General features: G+C 37.7%; 1 protein-coding gene across 7 annotated transcripts in view; it reads right to left on the reverse strand.

The window, feature by feature from the left end:
* The window catches only part of LOC117994871 (segmentation protein cap'n'collar-like), a 155,891-nt gene that overhangs the window by 6,837 nt on the left and 134,311 nt on the right, over positions 1–14,743 (reverse strand). For all 7 annotated transcript variants that reach the window (XR_011238395.1, XM_069508484.1, XM_069508482.1 and 4 more), the window contains exons 11-20: positions 14,585–14,684; positions 8,793–8,879; positions 8,392–8,503; positions 7,933–8,029; positions 6,446–6,551; positions 5,664–5,764; positions 5,386–5,500; positions 4,077–4,166; positions 3,185–3,315; positions 799–972 (exon numbers count right to left, since the gene is read on the reverse strand). Coding sequence is in view for 6 of the 7 variants with exons in the window: in XM_069508484.1 (XP_069364585.1) it covers positions 799–972; positions 3,185–3,315; positions 4,077–4,166; positions 5,386–5,500; positions 5,664–5,764; positions 6,446–6,551; positions 7,933–8,029; positions 8,392–8,503; positions 8,793–8,879; positions 14,585–14,684 (1,113 nt within the window). In the remaining variant the exon portion in view is untranslated. The remainder of the gene's footprint in view (positions 1–798; positions 973–3,184; positions 3,316–4,076; positions 4,167–5,385; positions 5,501–5,663; positions 5,765–6,445; positions 6,552–7,932; positions 8,030–8,391; positions 8,504–8,792; positions 8,880–14,584; positions 14,685–14,743) is intronic.

The raw sequence follows: 14,743 nt of genomic DNA on the forward strand, positions 1-14,743 counted from the left end.
TCATCTCTCTACCTATTGCTGTTCATGAGATACAGCCCGCTGACAGACGGACGGAAAAAATAGAAAAAAGTTTAGGCTAGCTTATATCAAAGTTGACTTATAATAGTGAACTATATATGCATGACGTTAGTCCACCTTCAACTCTGCAGGTAGTTTCAATGGACTAGTATTTTTGAGCTAAATGATACGTGAGTTTTAGCTAAGAAATATCAGTTTTGGCTAAGTAATGTCAGTTTTGGAACAATCTCAGTTTAAAATTATGTTAGTTTTGGCTAAATAGTGTGGCTAATTCCCTTGTACACAATCTCTAAACTAAACTAAAATGGCATGTCTAAATCTATGGCTATACCATTCATAATGTTGCTTGCGGAAAAGGATAGCACGAGATTAAGACCTGTTAATTTAGTTTAGTTTAGAGATTGTGTACAAGAAAATCGGCCCTAATGTCATATTTGGCTAAGTAATGTCTGTTTTGGCTACATAATGTCAAATTTAGCTAAATAGTCAGTTTTGGCTAAGTAATGTCTGTTTTGGCTACATAATGTCAAATTTAGCTAAATAGTCAGTTTTGGCTAAGTAATGTCTGTTTTGGCTACATAATGTCAAATTTAGCTAAATAGTCAGTTATGGCTAAGTAATGTCTGTTTTGGCTACATAATGTCAAATTTAGCTAAATAGTCAGTTTTGGCTAAGTAATGTCTGTTTTGGCTACATAATGTCAAATTTAGCTAAATAATTTCAGTTTTGCATAGTCCATGCTAGTTTTGGTTAGATTTCGTCACTAAATGATGTACAAACCTGGAATACGTGTCGGTATAGCGCAGCGAACCGTTCCTTCACACGTTGTCTTTCAGCCATTAACGAGTGGTGATCCCTTTGCGTGCGCGCCTTGCGATCGCGCATCGTGCGTACTTCGTCCGCCAAAGAGGTTATTTGGTCCAGTTTTCGTTTCCGACAGTTTTGAGCTGCAACCTGTAGAACAATAATATTATTATTATTAATATTATTATTTATTTATTATTTAATTAGAACGGCCATAAAGCCAATTACACTAATTAAACTACGAGTACAAACTAACATAAACATACTTACAAAAATTGTTAAAATTATAAATTTTAAAAAGCTAAATTATAAATTTTCACAAAAGTGCAAGATCTGACCCATGAGGTCAGCCCATGTGTCAGCAAATACGTCACAGCGAGGGGACTCCTTCAGCAGCGCGTTGAGCGCAGCCAAAGTGCGCGGTATGGGTGACCACTGACCTGGAGCGCGCTACCGTGCGACTAAACGGACTTACGAAAAATTTGGAGCGGTGGCGGAGATAGCTGTAATTAGAGGGTGCATAAACGCAGCAGAGCTTGTTGTGTAGTTCAGAGCAGTCGATCACACCCCTAAGAATCTTGCAAATTGTACCAATTTGGCCGCAGTCTCTTCGGGTTTATTTAATATATTCCTGTACAAGTCGCTAACTGGCAATCCTAATATCCTAATCTTCTCTATATATAAAAACCGGCCAAGTGCGAGTCTGGCTCGCGCAATGAGGGTTCCGTGCTACAGTCGTATTTTTTCGACATTTTGCACGATAATTCAAAAACTATGATGCATAAAAATAAATAAAAATCTGTTTTAGAATGTACAAGTGAAGACACTTCATATGATACCCCACTTGATATAGTCACTCACTTCGAAAGTTGAAAATACTAATTATTAGTTCATGACCAAGCGATTTAGCGTTCCGGTACGATGCCGTGTAGAAACCAAAGGGGTATGGGTTTAATAAAAACTGCCATACTCCTTCCAGGTTAGCCCGCTATCATCTTAGACTGCATCATCACTTACCATCAGGTAAGATTGCAGACAAGGGCTAACTTGTATCTGAATAAAAATAAAAAAATGACCACAATTTAATTTTTTTTGTGTGATCTAACCCTAAATTCACGGTTTTCAGATTTTTTCCCAAATACCTGCCAAATTTCATGATTCTAGGGCAACGGGAAGTACCCTGTAGGTTTCTTGACAGACAGACAGACAACAAAGTGATCCTATAAGGGTTCCGTCTTTCCTTTTGAGGTACGGAACCCTAAAAATGAATCGCTAAATGTGTTGCTGATCGCGAATCTCGAGAACAGCTGAACCGATTTTGCTAATTCTTTTTTATAATATTCCTTGAAGTACGAGGATGGTTCTTACGGAGCAAAAAGTTTAAAAAATTGCCTGATAAAGTCTAAAAGCAACACTTTTCTATTAAAGAATCGACTGTTAGGCGGTACGGTATTGTATTAATAAATAATTGTTGTGTTGCCTATTGTTGTAGTAAGGATTCCTATTAATAATTATATTTGTGTACCTTTTCAAATTTGCACACCATAATATGGTAGATTGTAGCTCGAAACAAAAATTGTAATTGACAACTTATAAATGTACCTACAATCAGCAAATAAATAATTTGTATTTGTATTTGTATTTGTATTTGTATTTGTACGAAGATCGCCGGGTCAGCTAGTAATATTATAAATGTGAAAGTGTGGATGTTTGTTACTCAATCACGCAAAACTACGAACTGATTTGGTTGAAATTTGGAATGAAGATAGATTATACAATACACCTGGATTAACACATAGGCTACTTTTTATCCCGGAAAATCAAAGAGTTCCCGCGGGATTTTGAAAAACGTAAACATCCTCTAGTGAGAAATAATTGACAAATGAAATAATTTACAAGGTATAATGCAAGTAGGTATCATCATCATGATCAAACCATTTACCGGCTCACTACAGAGCACGGGTCTCCCTCTCCGAGAGGGGTCTTGGCCTTAGTCTACCACGCTGGCCATGTGCGGAATGGTAGACTTCACACACCTTTGAGAACATTATGTAAATAATATAAATAAATAAAATAAAAATAAAAATCTTTTTTATTCGTATAAACTTTTACAAGCACTTACGAATAGTCGGATGCATCTACGACTGGTTCCGAATGCCTATGGAGAACTCTCAGGCATGCAGGTTTCCTCACGATGTTTTCCTTCACCGTTAAAGCAAGTGATATTTAATTACTTAAAACCCACATAACTCCGAAAAGTTAGAGGTACGTGCCCGGGATCGAACCCCAGACCTCCGATTAGAAGGCGGACGTCGTAACCACTAGGCTATTAGCAGCACACACCAAGTAGGTATGTATGTACCTTATTCTTCCCTCTGCGTCGAATGTCCCTTATAAGGGACAGTTGCGCCTCGCTTAGATCGTGTTTGGACAATCGCTCGTTGAACTCGTCCATCGGCAGGTTTATAATGTCCTGCACTTCTAAGGGAATGCCTATAAAAAAAAAAAAAAGTTGAATTATACACAGACTGTAACGAGAACGCTAGCAAAAACGAAGACAGGCGATAGTACTAATGATTACTGATATATAAAAAAATATCTATATCAAAAATCCTATTATTATGGATAAGAAATTGATATATATTGCAAATAAAACATCTGACTGACGCCAGAGGTTAACGAACGTTACGTTAGTAGGTCAATGCCGCGTCGTAAGCGGGGCATTGACCCAAGTTTTTTGTTTTTTTAAAGAATATTAGCCCATGTTAAATGACTAATATTCCCCTTTCCTCTCCAACTAAGCGTCAGGCTTGTGCTAGGAGTAGGTACGACAATAGTGCAACGGGCGGGATTTGAACCGTCGACCTTTCGGTTTTTAGTCCACTCCTATACCGGTTGAGCTATTGAGTTTCACACGCTTTACATTGCGGGTTTGAAAAATACTAAATCACTAAAACTACAAAATGAGGCAAATGGTTATTGGTATTGGATTGTGTTTAGGTAGTATAACAATAACGCTAAGTTTTTGCTGGCGTTCTGGTTACAACCTGGTATAGTATACGAAAATGTGCATTTTATATCTATATAAATAAAAATTAATTGCTACACGTTTAAAAGATTTTTATTTGAGAACGACTCGACCGATTTGGCTGATTTTTTTGTCAGAATAAGGTTTCTGTGAAAGATTTTTTTTTGGAAAATTATTTTAATCCGTTCGTAAGATGTCCTTTATAAAGTAGGTACATACTACATACCCAATGCTTTAGCTCGCTTCTCGTCCCGCGAGAGATGTGAGCCGCCGCCGCACCCACTGTCGGACGTGCTGCCATCCGTTAGTCGACGGACTGTAGAATATAACGATAACGCTATATTATTTTGGTTATATGTAATAACTAGCTTATGCTCGCGACTTCGTCCGCGTGGACTACAAAATTTCAAATCCCTATTTCACCCCCTTAGGAGTTGAATTTTCAAAAATCCTTTCTTAGCGGATGCCTACGTCATAATTGCTATCTGCATGCCAAATTTCAGCCCGATCCGTCCAGTAGTTTGAGCTGTGCGTTGATAGATCAGTCAGTCAGTCAGTCAGTCAGTCAGTCATTCAGTCAGTCAGTCAGTCACCTTTTCCTTTTATATATATAGATAACGTTATTTAAATCACGTTATAATTAAAAATTATAATTTAACAAATATTGTTAACTAGCTCATTCCAGCGACTTCATCCGCGTGGACTACACAAATTTCAAACCCCTATTTCACCCCCTTAGAGGTTGAATTTTCAAAAATCCTTTCTTGTTAATCTTCTTAATATATAAAAGGAAAAGGTGACTGACTGACTGACTGACTGACTGATCTATCAACGCACAGCCCACACTACTGGACGGATCTATTATGACGAAGGCGTCCGCTAAGAAAGGATTTTGGAAAATTCAACCCCTAAGGGGGTGAAATAGGGGTTTGAAATTTGTGTAGTCCACGCGGACGAAGTCGCGAGCATAAGCTAGTATAGACTATAATTAATTGACTCTACGACCTCTCGTTGCTCTAGGTTCGATTCCTGGTTGAGTAAAATTAAAAACATATTCAAGACCAGATGATGCCCCGCGACTTCGTCTGCGTGAACTACAAAAATTTCAAACCCCTATAGACTAATATATTACTTCAAACCCCTATTTTAATTTTCGAAAATCCTTTCTTAGCGGTCGTCTACGTCATAATAGCTATCTGCATGCCAAATTTCAGCCCGATCCGCCCAGTAGTTTGAGCTGTGCGTTGATAGATCAGTCAATCAGTCAGTCATCTTTCCCTTTATATATTTAGATAGAAGATATAGCACGCTATTTTCAATTGAATATCGTGATATTGAATGGTTCCTTTACTTAGTATAAATATAAAACGATATGTTTTGTAATTTTTTGACTATACTAATAACGTTATTTAAATCCAGATATAATTACAAATTATATTATTACACACCGATAATGCATTTTATTTCCAATTGAATATTATGATATTAATTGTATAATTTCTACAAAAAAAGTAGCAGCCTATGAAACAGCATACCTCTCTTATCTCTTGGCGGCTGCCGCTCGGCCGGCAGAGGCGCGCTGTATGTGTGGTTGTGCCGCACTCTGTCCGACCCGAAACCGAACCTGGGACCCGGACTCGGTACTGTACTCTGTTGAACAATTTATACTAATATTTTAAAATTCGACCCTATAGGGTGCATTTTCGAGCATAATTTGTTAGTCAGTGTCGTTAAGGACGTGCTTAGGGCGTCTTTCATGGGGGGGGGGGGGGGGTGTGTGTTTATGCATAGCTCGCTCGTTTCAATGTCTTACCTGTAGTAATGCGTGGCTTGAGTGCGGCGAGTTGATATCCAACGCTGGCTGCAACGCCGGCACGTGAGGCGGCGCCAGTTGCGGCCGAGAGTTGTACTCCACTGTTGATAAAATAATACATTACAGTAGGTAGCCGGCAAGAAATATGAAGGGATTTTTGAAAGTTCAACTCTTAGGAAGGTAAAATAGGGGTTCAAAATTATGGATTTTTTGTATGATTATAGTTTATTCTGTTAAAATTATTCAGGAACATGAAAATAATTTGAAAACGTACGTATAATAATATTGTAAATTGATCTCTTGAAAAGAGCAACCACCGAGTTTCTTGCTGGTTCTTCTCGGTAGGAACGGCATTCTGAACCAGTGGTAAATTAAACTAGTTGACGATTCAAAAGCATTTGTAAAAGTTTACTTGAATAAAAATCTATTCTATTCTATTCCATTCGTAGTAATAGATCATAAAGATTTTTGAACATTTAAGTGTTTTGAACTGACTAGAATTCATTACAAAACTATTTAAGTCGCGCCCGGTTCGTTATAATGATATATCGTTATATTTAATCGTTACATTTTAACGAATATTTTAAGGTTTCATTACAACGAATATTTTAACTAAACGTTATAAAAAAATATTTTAAGGATACGTTACATTATTTCGCATATTTGAACAATATCGTTATAACTAATATTTTAACGTTACGTTATAAAATAATAGCGTTAAAAATAACGTTAAGGCCAAAACGCACTTCTCGCATATGGCTCCTTTGAACAGCACCACTTACCATTGTGCATGTGCATGTTATCGTGGTAGGTCGGTTCACATTCATACTTTATTACACCAGGCGGTCGCGTCGCTACTATAGGCTCTATGGGGGCGGCTGGTTGTTCCTATAACAAAAAAAACCAGTCAAGTTGTGTCGGCCCACGCGCATTGTAGGGTTCCGTAGCTGTTCATTAGAATATACTAGCTGTTTTACACAACCCACAACTTTATCTAAGTAATTTTCGATGACATTTATACGAATCCAAGTACAGAGGGACACTAACAAAAATTAGCATTTTAAATATTAATATGTCGCAAACGGATCCCTGAATCGAAAAATGGTTTTCACACGCTCGAAATATTTTTGAAAGACTTTTCCAACGATACCTCACACTATGAGATAGACGAGAAAACAAAATTCGTCCCAAAAAATTTCGTATTTTTATTTCGACATTTTATTTGTTCGGGTATATATACCCATGGCAAATTATAGCTTTCTAGTACTAAAAGTATCTGAGCTAAGCCGTGGACGAACGGATAGACACACGGACAAGGCGAAACTATAAGAGTTCCATGTTTACTATGGAACCAAAAAAACCTCAATGTATATTGCTTAAGCCTCAATAGCTCAACGGTTAAAAAAGCGGACTGAAATCTGAAAGGTTGCCGGTTCAAATTCCACCCGTTGCCCTATTATCCTAGCACAAAGCTTTACGCTTAGTTGGAGGGGAAAGGGGAATATTAGTCATCAAAATGAACTTGGCTAATCCATACTACTATTATAAATGCGAAAGTGTCTGTCTGTCTGCTAGCTTTTCACGGCCCATCCAATCAATCGATTTTGACGAAAATTGGTACAGAGATAGCTTGCATCACGGGGAAGGACATAGGCTACTTTCAATCTCCCGGAAAATCAAAGAGTTCCTACGAGATTTTTAAAAATGTAAATATCCACACAAACGAAGTCCGACTTGTCTTGACTTGATGTTCGACTTGTCTTTTAATGCTCGTTGTGACTGTCCGTAAATTGAGTTACACGAGACCTATAAAACTCAAAAACATTTTATGTAATGGAGATCGCCCGTGAACGGGCCCTCTTTTGTGGCGTCGTCGTGTCAAAACTTATTTTTTTTTTAAATGTGTTATTTTTTTACGATTATGTTTTATAACGACTTTTTTTCACTCTATTATTGAAAATATCCACAATTACAGTTAGAATCGTAAACATGCATTTATTTTGAAGAAGTATTAATTACATATAACCTCAATATCAGCAATATAAAAAAATAAGATTTCTTTATAACCAGGGTGAATAAATAGAAATCGTTTGCACAATATAAAGAGTTAATTATTTGTCTACAAAATAAAATTAAAATCATGGTGACATAACAATTATATTGGGGGGGCAAAGCTCCTAAGAAAATGGGCAATCTCTTTTAAGTGTGTAAAGTCAAATTAAAAAAAAAATCATCTAGTATACTTAAAAAGAATGGATTGTCAAGTTACCTGGAAGCATCGTTTGCCGAACATGTGGTGTTTTTTCTGCGGCGCGTGCGACGCGCGCTCGCGCCCATACGCGTTGTCGTACGGCCGGAATTTAGAACTGAAACAATATGACACACCATGCATAAAATAGGGTACTTACCTTAGAGTAAAAAAACCCGCAAAGTCCGAGTCAGGCTCGCGCACCGAGGGTTCCATATTTTGCACGATAATTCAATAATTATGATGCATAAAAAGAAATAAAAATCTGTTGTAGAATGCACAGGTAAAGCCCTTTCATATGATACCCCACTTGGAATAATTATCTTACTTCGAAAATTGAAAACACTAATTATTAGTTCATGGCCACAATTTTTTTGTGTGTGACAACCCTAAATTCAGATTTTTCTCCATATGTCTGCTATAAGATATAAGACATAAGTAGAAAATGGCGCATGAGGGGTCATTTTTGACGGACTATACCTGTGGAACTCCTGCGCAGAATCGCTGCCGTCGCACCATTCCCCGTCAGACAGAGACGGCACTCGTTCGGAGCCCATCGACGACACGGCACTGTCCGATGCCGAGTCGCGCTCTGCAACCAAAACAATCCATGGTAGATTAACTATTAGATTAATCATTAACATAAACATATTTATGATTGGTTGGTGCCTCAAAATGGTCTTCGCCCACTGAAATTTTTAACTCTATCATTCCCTGAGCCTCGAGGATAGCCACCGAGGAGGTTTTAGCGGGTAGAAATCCCACATAGCCCGATCTCTCCTCAAACAGATCACGCAATCTGTTTGAGGAGAGATCGGGTATCTTAAGAAGGTATCTTAAGAAGATTTTGCTCCCGTCAAAAAGAAAGTTTATAGACTTACCAGTGGTCATGGGCATGTGCGTTTGGTTGTGTGACGCCGCCACATGCGCCGACGACGCGCCGTCCAGCATGCGCATCGTGTACATGCCTGCAACAAGTGATATATATACAGGGTGTAACCGGAACGCTGGCAAAAACTTGGCGTTATTGTTATATTACCTAAAAACAATCCAATAGCCTCAATAGCTCAACGGGTAAAGGAGTGGACCGAAAACCGAAAGGTCGACGGATCAAACCCCGCCCGTTGCACTATTGTCGTACCTACTCCTAGCACAAGCTTGACGCTTAGTTGGAGAGGAAAGGGGAATATTAGTCATTTATCATGGCTAATATTCTTTATTAAAAAAAAAACAATAACCATTTGCCTCATATTGTAGTTTTAGTGATTTAGTATTTTTCAAACCAGCAATGTACAGCGGGCAAAACTCGGGTCAATGCCCCGGCTACGGCGCAGCATTTACTCCGAGTAGCCTACTTACGAAACGTTCGTTGCCAGTCCTGATGCTTTATTGGCAATATGTCGCAAACTTTTAGAAAATTATTGGATTCTTTCATATTTTTTTTCGCGTTTTTTTTGTGGTATCATATCAGAAATCATCAGTACTATCACCTGTCTTCGTTTTTTTGACTTTTGATGACCTGCCTGGCGCAGTGGTAAGCGCTGTGGTTTTGTTAGTGGGAGGTCTGGAGTTTGATTCCCGACAGGGGTATACAATTTCTGAATTACTGGTGGTCTTCGGCCGTAGCTAGTTACCACCCTACCGGCAAAGCCATGCCGCCAAGCGATTTAGCGTTCCAGTACGATGCCAATAAACCAACAAACAAACACACTATATAATATGGGTAGTGATTAATACACTAATACCCTAACCTATGTCCAGCAGTGGACGTCTATCGGTTGACGATGATGATGATGATGATTGATAGCGAGATATTTTTGTCGTTACCTTGTCGTTACAAGGAATTGGAGAGTCACGATGACATTTGAAATTCATTAAAATGACTATGTTATCAGTTATCAGTGTTACGCTGTACCTATGAGCGATGTGTTGATTTTGCTTATCGCGACTTAGGAACTATATAATGTTATAATATCACATTGTCTTTTGATTACAATTTGTATTACAATTTACAATGTCTTATTTTTTTTACTTTTTTGAATGAAAATATTATAATAATACTTAAAGCTTTATCTATCTAATTACTATACAAATCATGCACGCGTGGAATGGTGCCAAGAATACTGACTGCATTTCCCCGCTGGATGCGATAGATTTCCGTTGCGCAATAAATGAGCCAGCCCTTCTGTCACCAGATGAGGCTATTGCGGTGAAATGTCTCGTAATTATTTTTTTGCACTAAGAATTCATGGCCCCAGGGTCTCCACGGCAAACGGCACAAAAATAAATAGTAATAATTTCTATGTATAACGCGTGCAATCGGAGAAAGGACTCGCCATGTTTGCTCTATGTGTCAACCGTCATGTCATAAGTAAGGTTTGGGGTTACCCTTGAGCTGAGCATTAGTACGTACTTCCTACTTCCATGGGTTTATAATGCATAAACTTTGAGAACTCACTCGCCATATTTGCTCTATGTGTCAACTGACATGTCAAAAGTACGGATTACCCTTAGAATGTCTTAGAAATTCTGACTAAATGATCTAGGTATCAGCGCGCAGCTCAAACCACTGGATAGATCAGGCTGAATTTTGGCCTGCAGATAGCTATTATGACGTAGACATCCGCTAAGGGTTTTTGAAAATTCAACCCCTAACACGGTAAAATACGGGTTTGAATTTTTTTGTAGCAAACGAGTCACCTGTCATCTGACGTTAAGTGATTACCGCCGTCCAAATTTGTGCAGTCCACGCGGACGAAGTCGCGAGCATAAGCTAGTATTTCATATGGGGCCTTATTTTTCATGTTCTGCTTTAAGCATTATTTTAAGTTCTGGCTTATAATTGTTTAGTGCAATGACATCAGCAATATAATCCGTAATAAATAAAAAACTATATTATCATTTTAATAAAAAACTATATTATCATTTTAATACTTAATTCTTTTATCAGATAGGCACAAAAACAGTGATATATTATTTTTTCATAAGCCGATTAACGAATTTCGTTTTTAAATAACGAAATAACCTTACAGGATAACGGTATTTTCGGTCGATGACTACGAAGTAAGTAACGAGATAACGAATCATGTAACGTTATCCAAGCATTACTTACTGATACGAAAAAAACCGGTCAAGTGGGAGTCGAACTTGCATACGAAGGGCTTCGTACCATCTGTATCGTACGAGATATAACACTAAGTTTCGTACGTGCAGCAGTAAATATGAGTTTTATATATATATATGCAAAAAAAAATTGGTGCTTGCTCCGCTCTTGTATCAACATTGACGCACAAGCTATGACAATTTTGTAGGTATAGTAATTCTTCATAGCATGCAATGCACAACGTTAGTTTTAGTACTTGTTTCGGGTGACCATGTTTTTGCGGGACAACGACTCAATACTTCGTAAGTTTTCATTAAATACTTTTGAAATATTGTACCTATTTGAAATGTTGTATTCTTCATGTAAAAATATTGAACATGTGTTTTGGTTTTTGGGTAGGTATACTAAAACTAACGTTGAATAGCGACGTGCCGCATACGCAACCGACATAAACGTTAGATGAATCCAAGCCTTAGCTTAGAAGATCTCGAAAATCGTGGGTTAGATTCCAGTGTGAAGCAATTCGGGAAATAATTTTCCTGAAATAACTAAAGTATATTTGGTTCTTTCATTTTTAACTTACCGTCATATAAATTGTAGTACGAATTGAAATATTCGACTGTGTCTGGATGGTACATGTGGTTCAAATATGGCGTTATTGGGTAGAAAGGCGTCATATAGGGGTAAGGGACCATAAGCATGTTCATTTTAAATCGGGGGATATCTTTGCAATCTCTTATCTTTTTCCTATTCACTATCAAAAGATAACTTTCTTTTTACTCTCTTTCAAGACACTCAGTTATATTTTAAATATTAGATCGAGCCATCAATTTTTATCTTCGAATTTTTTCCAAGAAAAATGATAATGTGTACTAATCTTGTATGAGCTTTTTATCTTTACGATAAAAAGTTGACTAGAATCCGAAGGTCGTCTGGTACGCAACGCCGCGCCGATTCGTTTTTCGAAATTCAAATAGCTGTCAAAGTCATATGACAGTTCTTCTTTGCCTTCTACGACCTTCCACGGCAAAGTAAACAATTTCTAATCCCCACACTTAATGCTATAGCTAATAAAACGTCTTGTTTTCTTTATATAGGAATTAACGTTGCAAAAATAGACTTCAATTTCTATTTTCCAGCGTCAGTTCTTGAATCCTCATATCCAATCAGGTATTCTGTATTTAAACGACCATAGACAATAGTTGTATCTTTTCAACACGAATACGGGAACTTTGGTCCAAGATTCGCAGGTTGTTTTTGGTCTACGCAAGGCAAGTCGGCATTTAGCACATGTACATGTGAGACAATTCTTGATATGCACCTTTCTACTCTTCCTTGTACGTTTGTTCAGAAAGTATGTCATATGTAGGCTTTTTACTAACATACAATACGAAACTGTGCAATTTCGATTATTTCAAAATTTCAAAAAAACGTTCTCAATACAGTTATATATTTTCCTCTAAAGTTAAAGTCCTTTTCACAACAATACTGTCTTTTAACAATAAAAAAATAATACAAAAAAGGTCTTTTACAATGTTCAATCCAGAATTTAATCGTCTCACACAAAACACAATCACTTTACGATGTTATTCTTCTTGACAAACAATCTATAAATGTACGAGAATATGCCCATCTTGAATAAAATAGTTTAATCCAAAATATTTTTCACCATTTGTTGTACAATGTTTTAGAATTTATTAAATTAAAGGTATCAGAATTGCTGCTATAAATAACCCAAAAGGAATTCGATTTTCAAAACACGAGTGACAGCTACACTTCCCACAGCTAATGTAAAGAACACTGGAAGAGTTTTATCTGTTCTCATTACACTAATATACTTTACCCTTATCATTTTATTGTTGCGTATAAATACAAATCACAGCATAATTTATTTACATTACACGATAATATCTATAAATTATTTACTTTCCCCGTACACTTACTCGTTACTAAACGTACAAGGTTATTTAATTTTTTTTTAATCGAACCGATGCGTCCATGCTTTGGACTGCAGGCGTACAAACTAAAATGACTAATCAACTTTCAAGTGACATCATATAGGTCAAATCCAGCGATAAAGCGTTGAAAAAAACGTGCTAATATTCCATTTATGAAAAAAGCAACGTGATTGTAAATTAATTCTTACAAATTAAGAAAAACCAAAGTGCGAGCCGGAATCGCACACGAAGGGTTCCGTATTATCGTATAAGATAAGATGTAACACAAAGTACAGTACGCGGCCGAAAGTAATGTACATCGACCTTAATGGGCAGATTACACCTACCGAGTAGTGAAGCGAGACAGTAAAATGTCACTCGGCCGAGACAGTGCTGTGGCTGAGAAATTGCGGCGAAATTGCACTCGTTAAGTGTTTATACCAGCCGAGTACTCGGCCGAGGACACTGACTCGCCACTGTACTCGGTAGGTGTAATCTGCCCATTAGAAGGAAATAACAGACTTGTAGAGCGCTGTCCTGTCGTTGAGACCGACAAAACGTCATATAGGTATGAGTGACAGAGACAACGCTCTACAACGCCGAAATGTCATTCTAAAGGCCGATGTACATTACATTCGGCCGCGTACTGTAGGCATATACTTTTTAATTTTTTATATTCGCATGGCGGCCATTTTGAATTTTTTTACATGTTGTAGCGGCAATAGAAATACACACTGAAACTTTCAACTCTCTACCTATTACGAGATACAGCCCGCTGAACGATAGGTGGGCGGACGGACAGACGGACGAACAGAGGAGTCTTAGTAATAGGGCTTGTTGTTGACACCCTTCACATACGGAACCCTAAAAAGAACTTTATCGGATTTAAAAAAAACTTAGTTTTTTTTTCAATAAAAATCAATTGGAATAAAACAAATGATTATTTAATTTTTATTTATTAGCATCGAATTATATGATATCGATTTTTTATTGAAGTCTATAATTAGTCAATAACGGATGTGGACTGTTTAAGATAAATAGAAGGTGGAAAACCCCAGAGCGCAGATGAAGACGTAATCTTTAAAAAAATATAAACTTATCTATGGCATAGCATTGACAGATATAATAAAGATTAGAATAAAAGGCCGTGTATAAAAACAGATGTTGCGCATTATAAATCCCGCAAATTGCTATTGCGCTGGAACCATGTCTTATTAACATCGAAATGACGTCATTTGACGTATATTTAAGTCAAAATATACCATCAGCTCGAAACTTCAGTCTAGTGCTGACGTCACTGTCGTCTGACGTCATAGTCCGCCTTCTAATCGGAGGTCGGGGGTTCGATCCCGGGCACGCACCTCTAACTTTTCGGAGTTATGTGTGTTTTAATTAATTGAATATCACTTGCTTTGACGGTGAAGGAAAACATCGTGAGGAAACCTGCATGCCTGAGAGTTTTCCATAATGTTCTCAAAGGTGTGTGAAGTCTACCAATCCGCACATGGCCAGCGTGGTAGATTATGGCAAAAACCCTTCTCACTCTGAGAGGAGACCCGCGCTCTGTAGTGAGCCGGCGATGGGTTGATCGTGATATCGAGGAGACCCACAAAAAAAAAAATAGAGACTATACCTTCATTCATCGCCATGTCCATGAGCTGCAAGTCCTCATCGTTGAGGATGGACTGCAGGAACCCGTCCTGGTTGGGAGGTCCCATCTCACTCGTGGAATTCTGTCAAATTTAATCTAAATATATAAAAGGAAAAGGTGACTGACTGACTGATCTGTCAA

This window comes from Maniola hyperantus, chromosome 28 (genome assembly GCF_902806685.2).
Source record: "Maniola hyperantus chromosome 28, iAphHyp1.2, whole genome shotgun sequence".
NCBI lineage: Eukaryota > Metazoa > Arthropoda > Insecta > Lepidoptera > Nymphalidae > Maniola > Maniola hyperantus.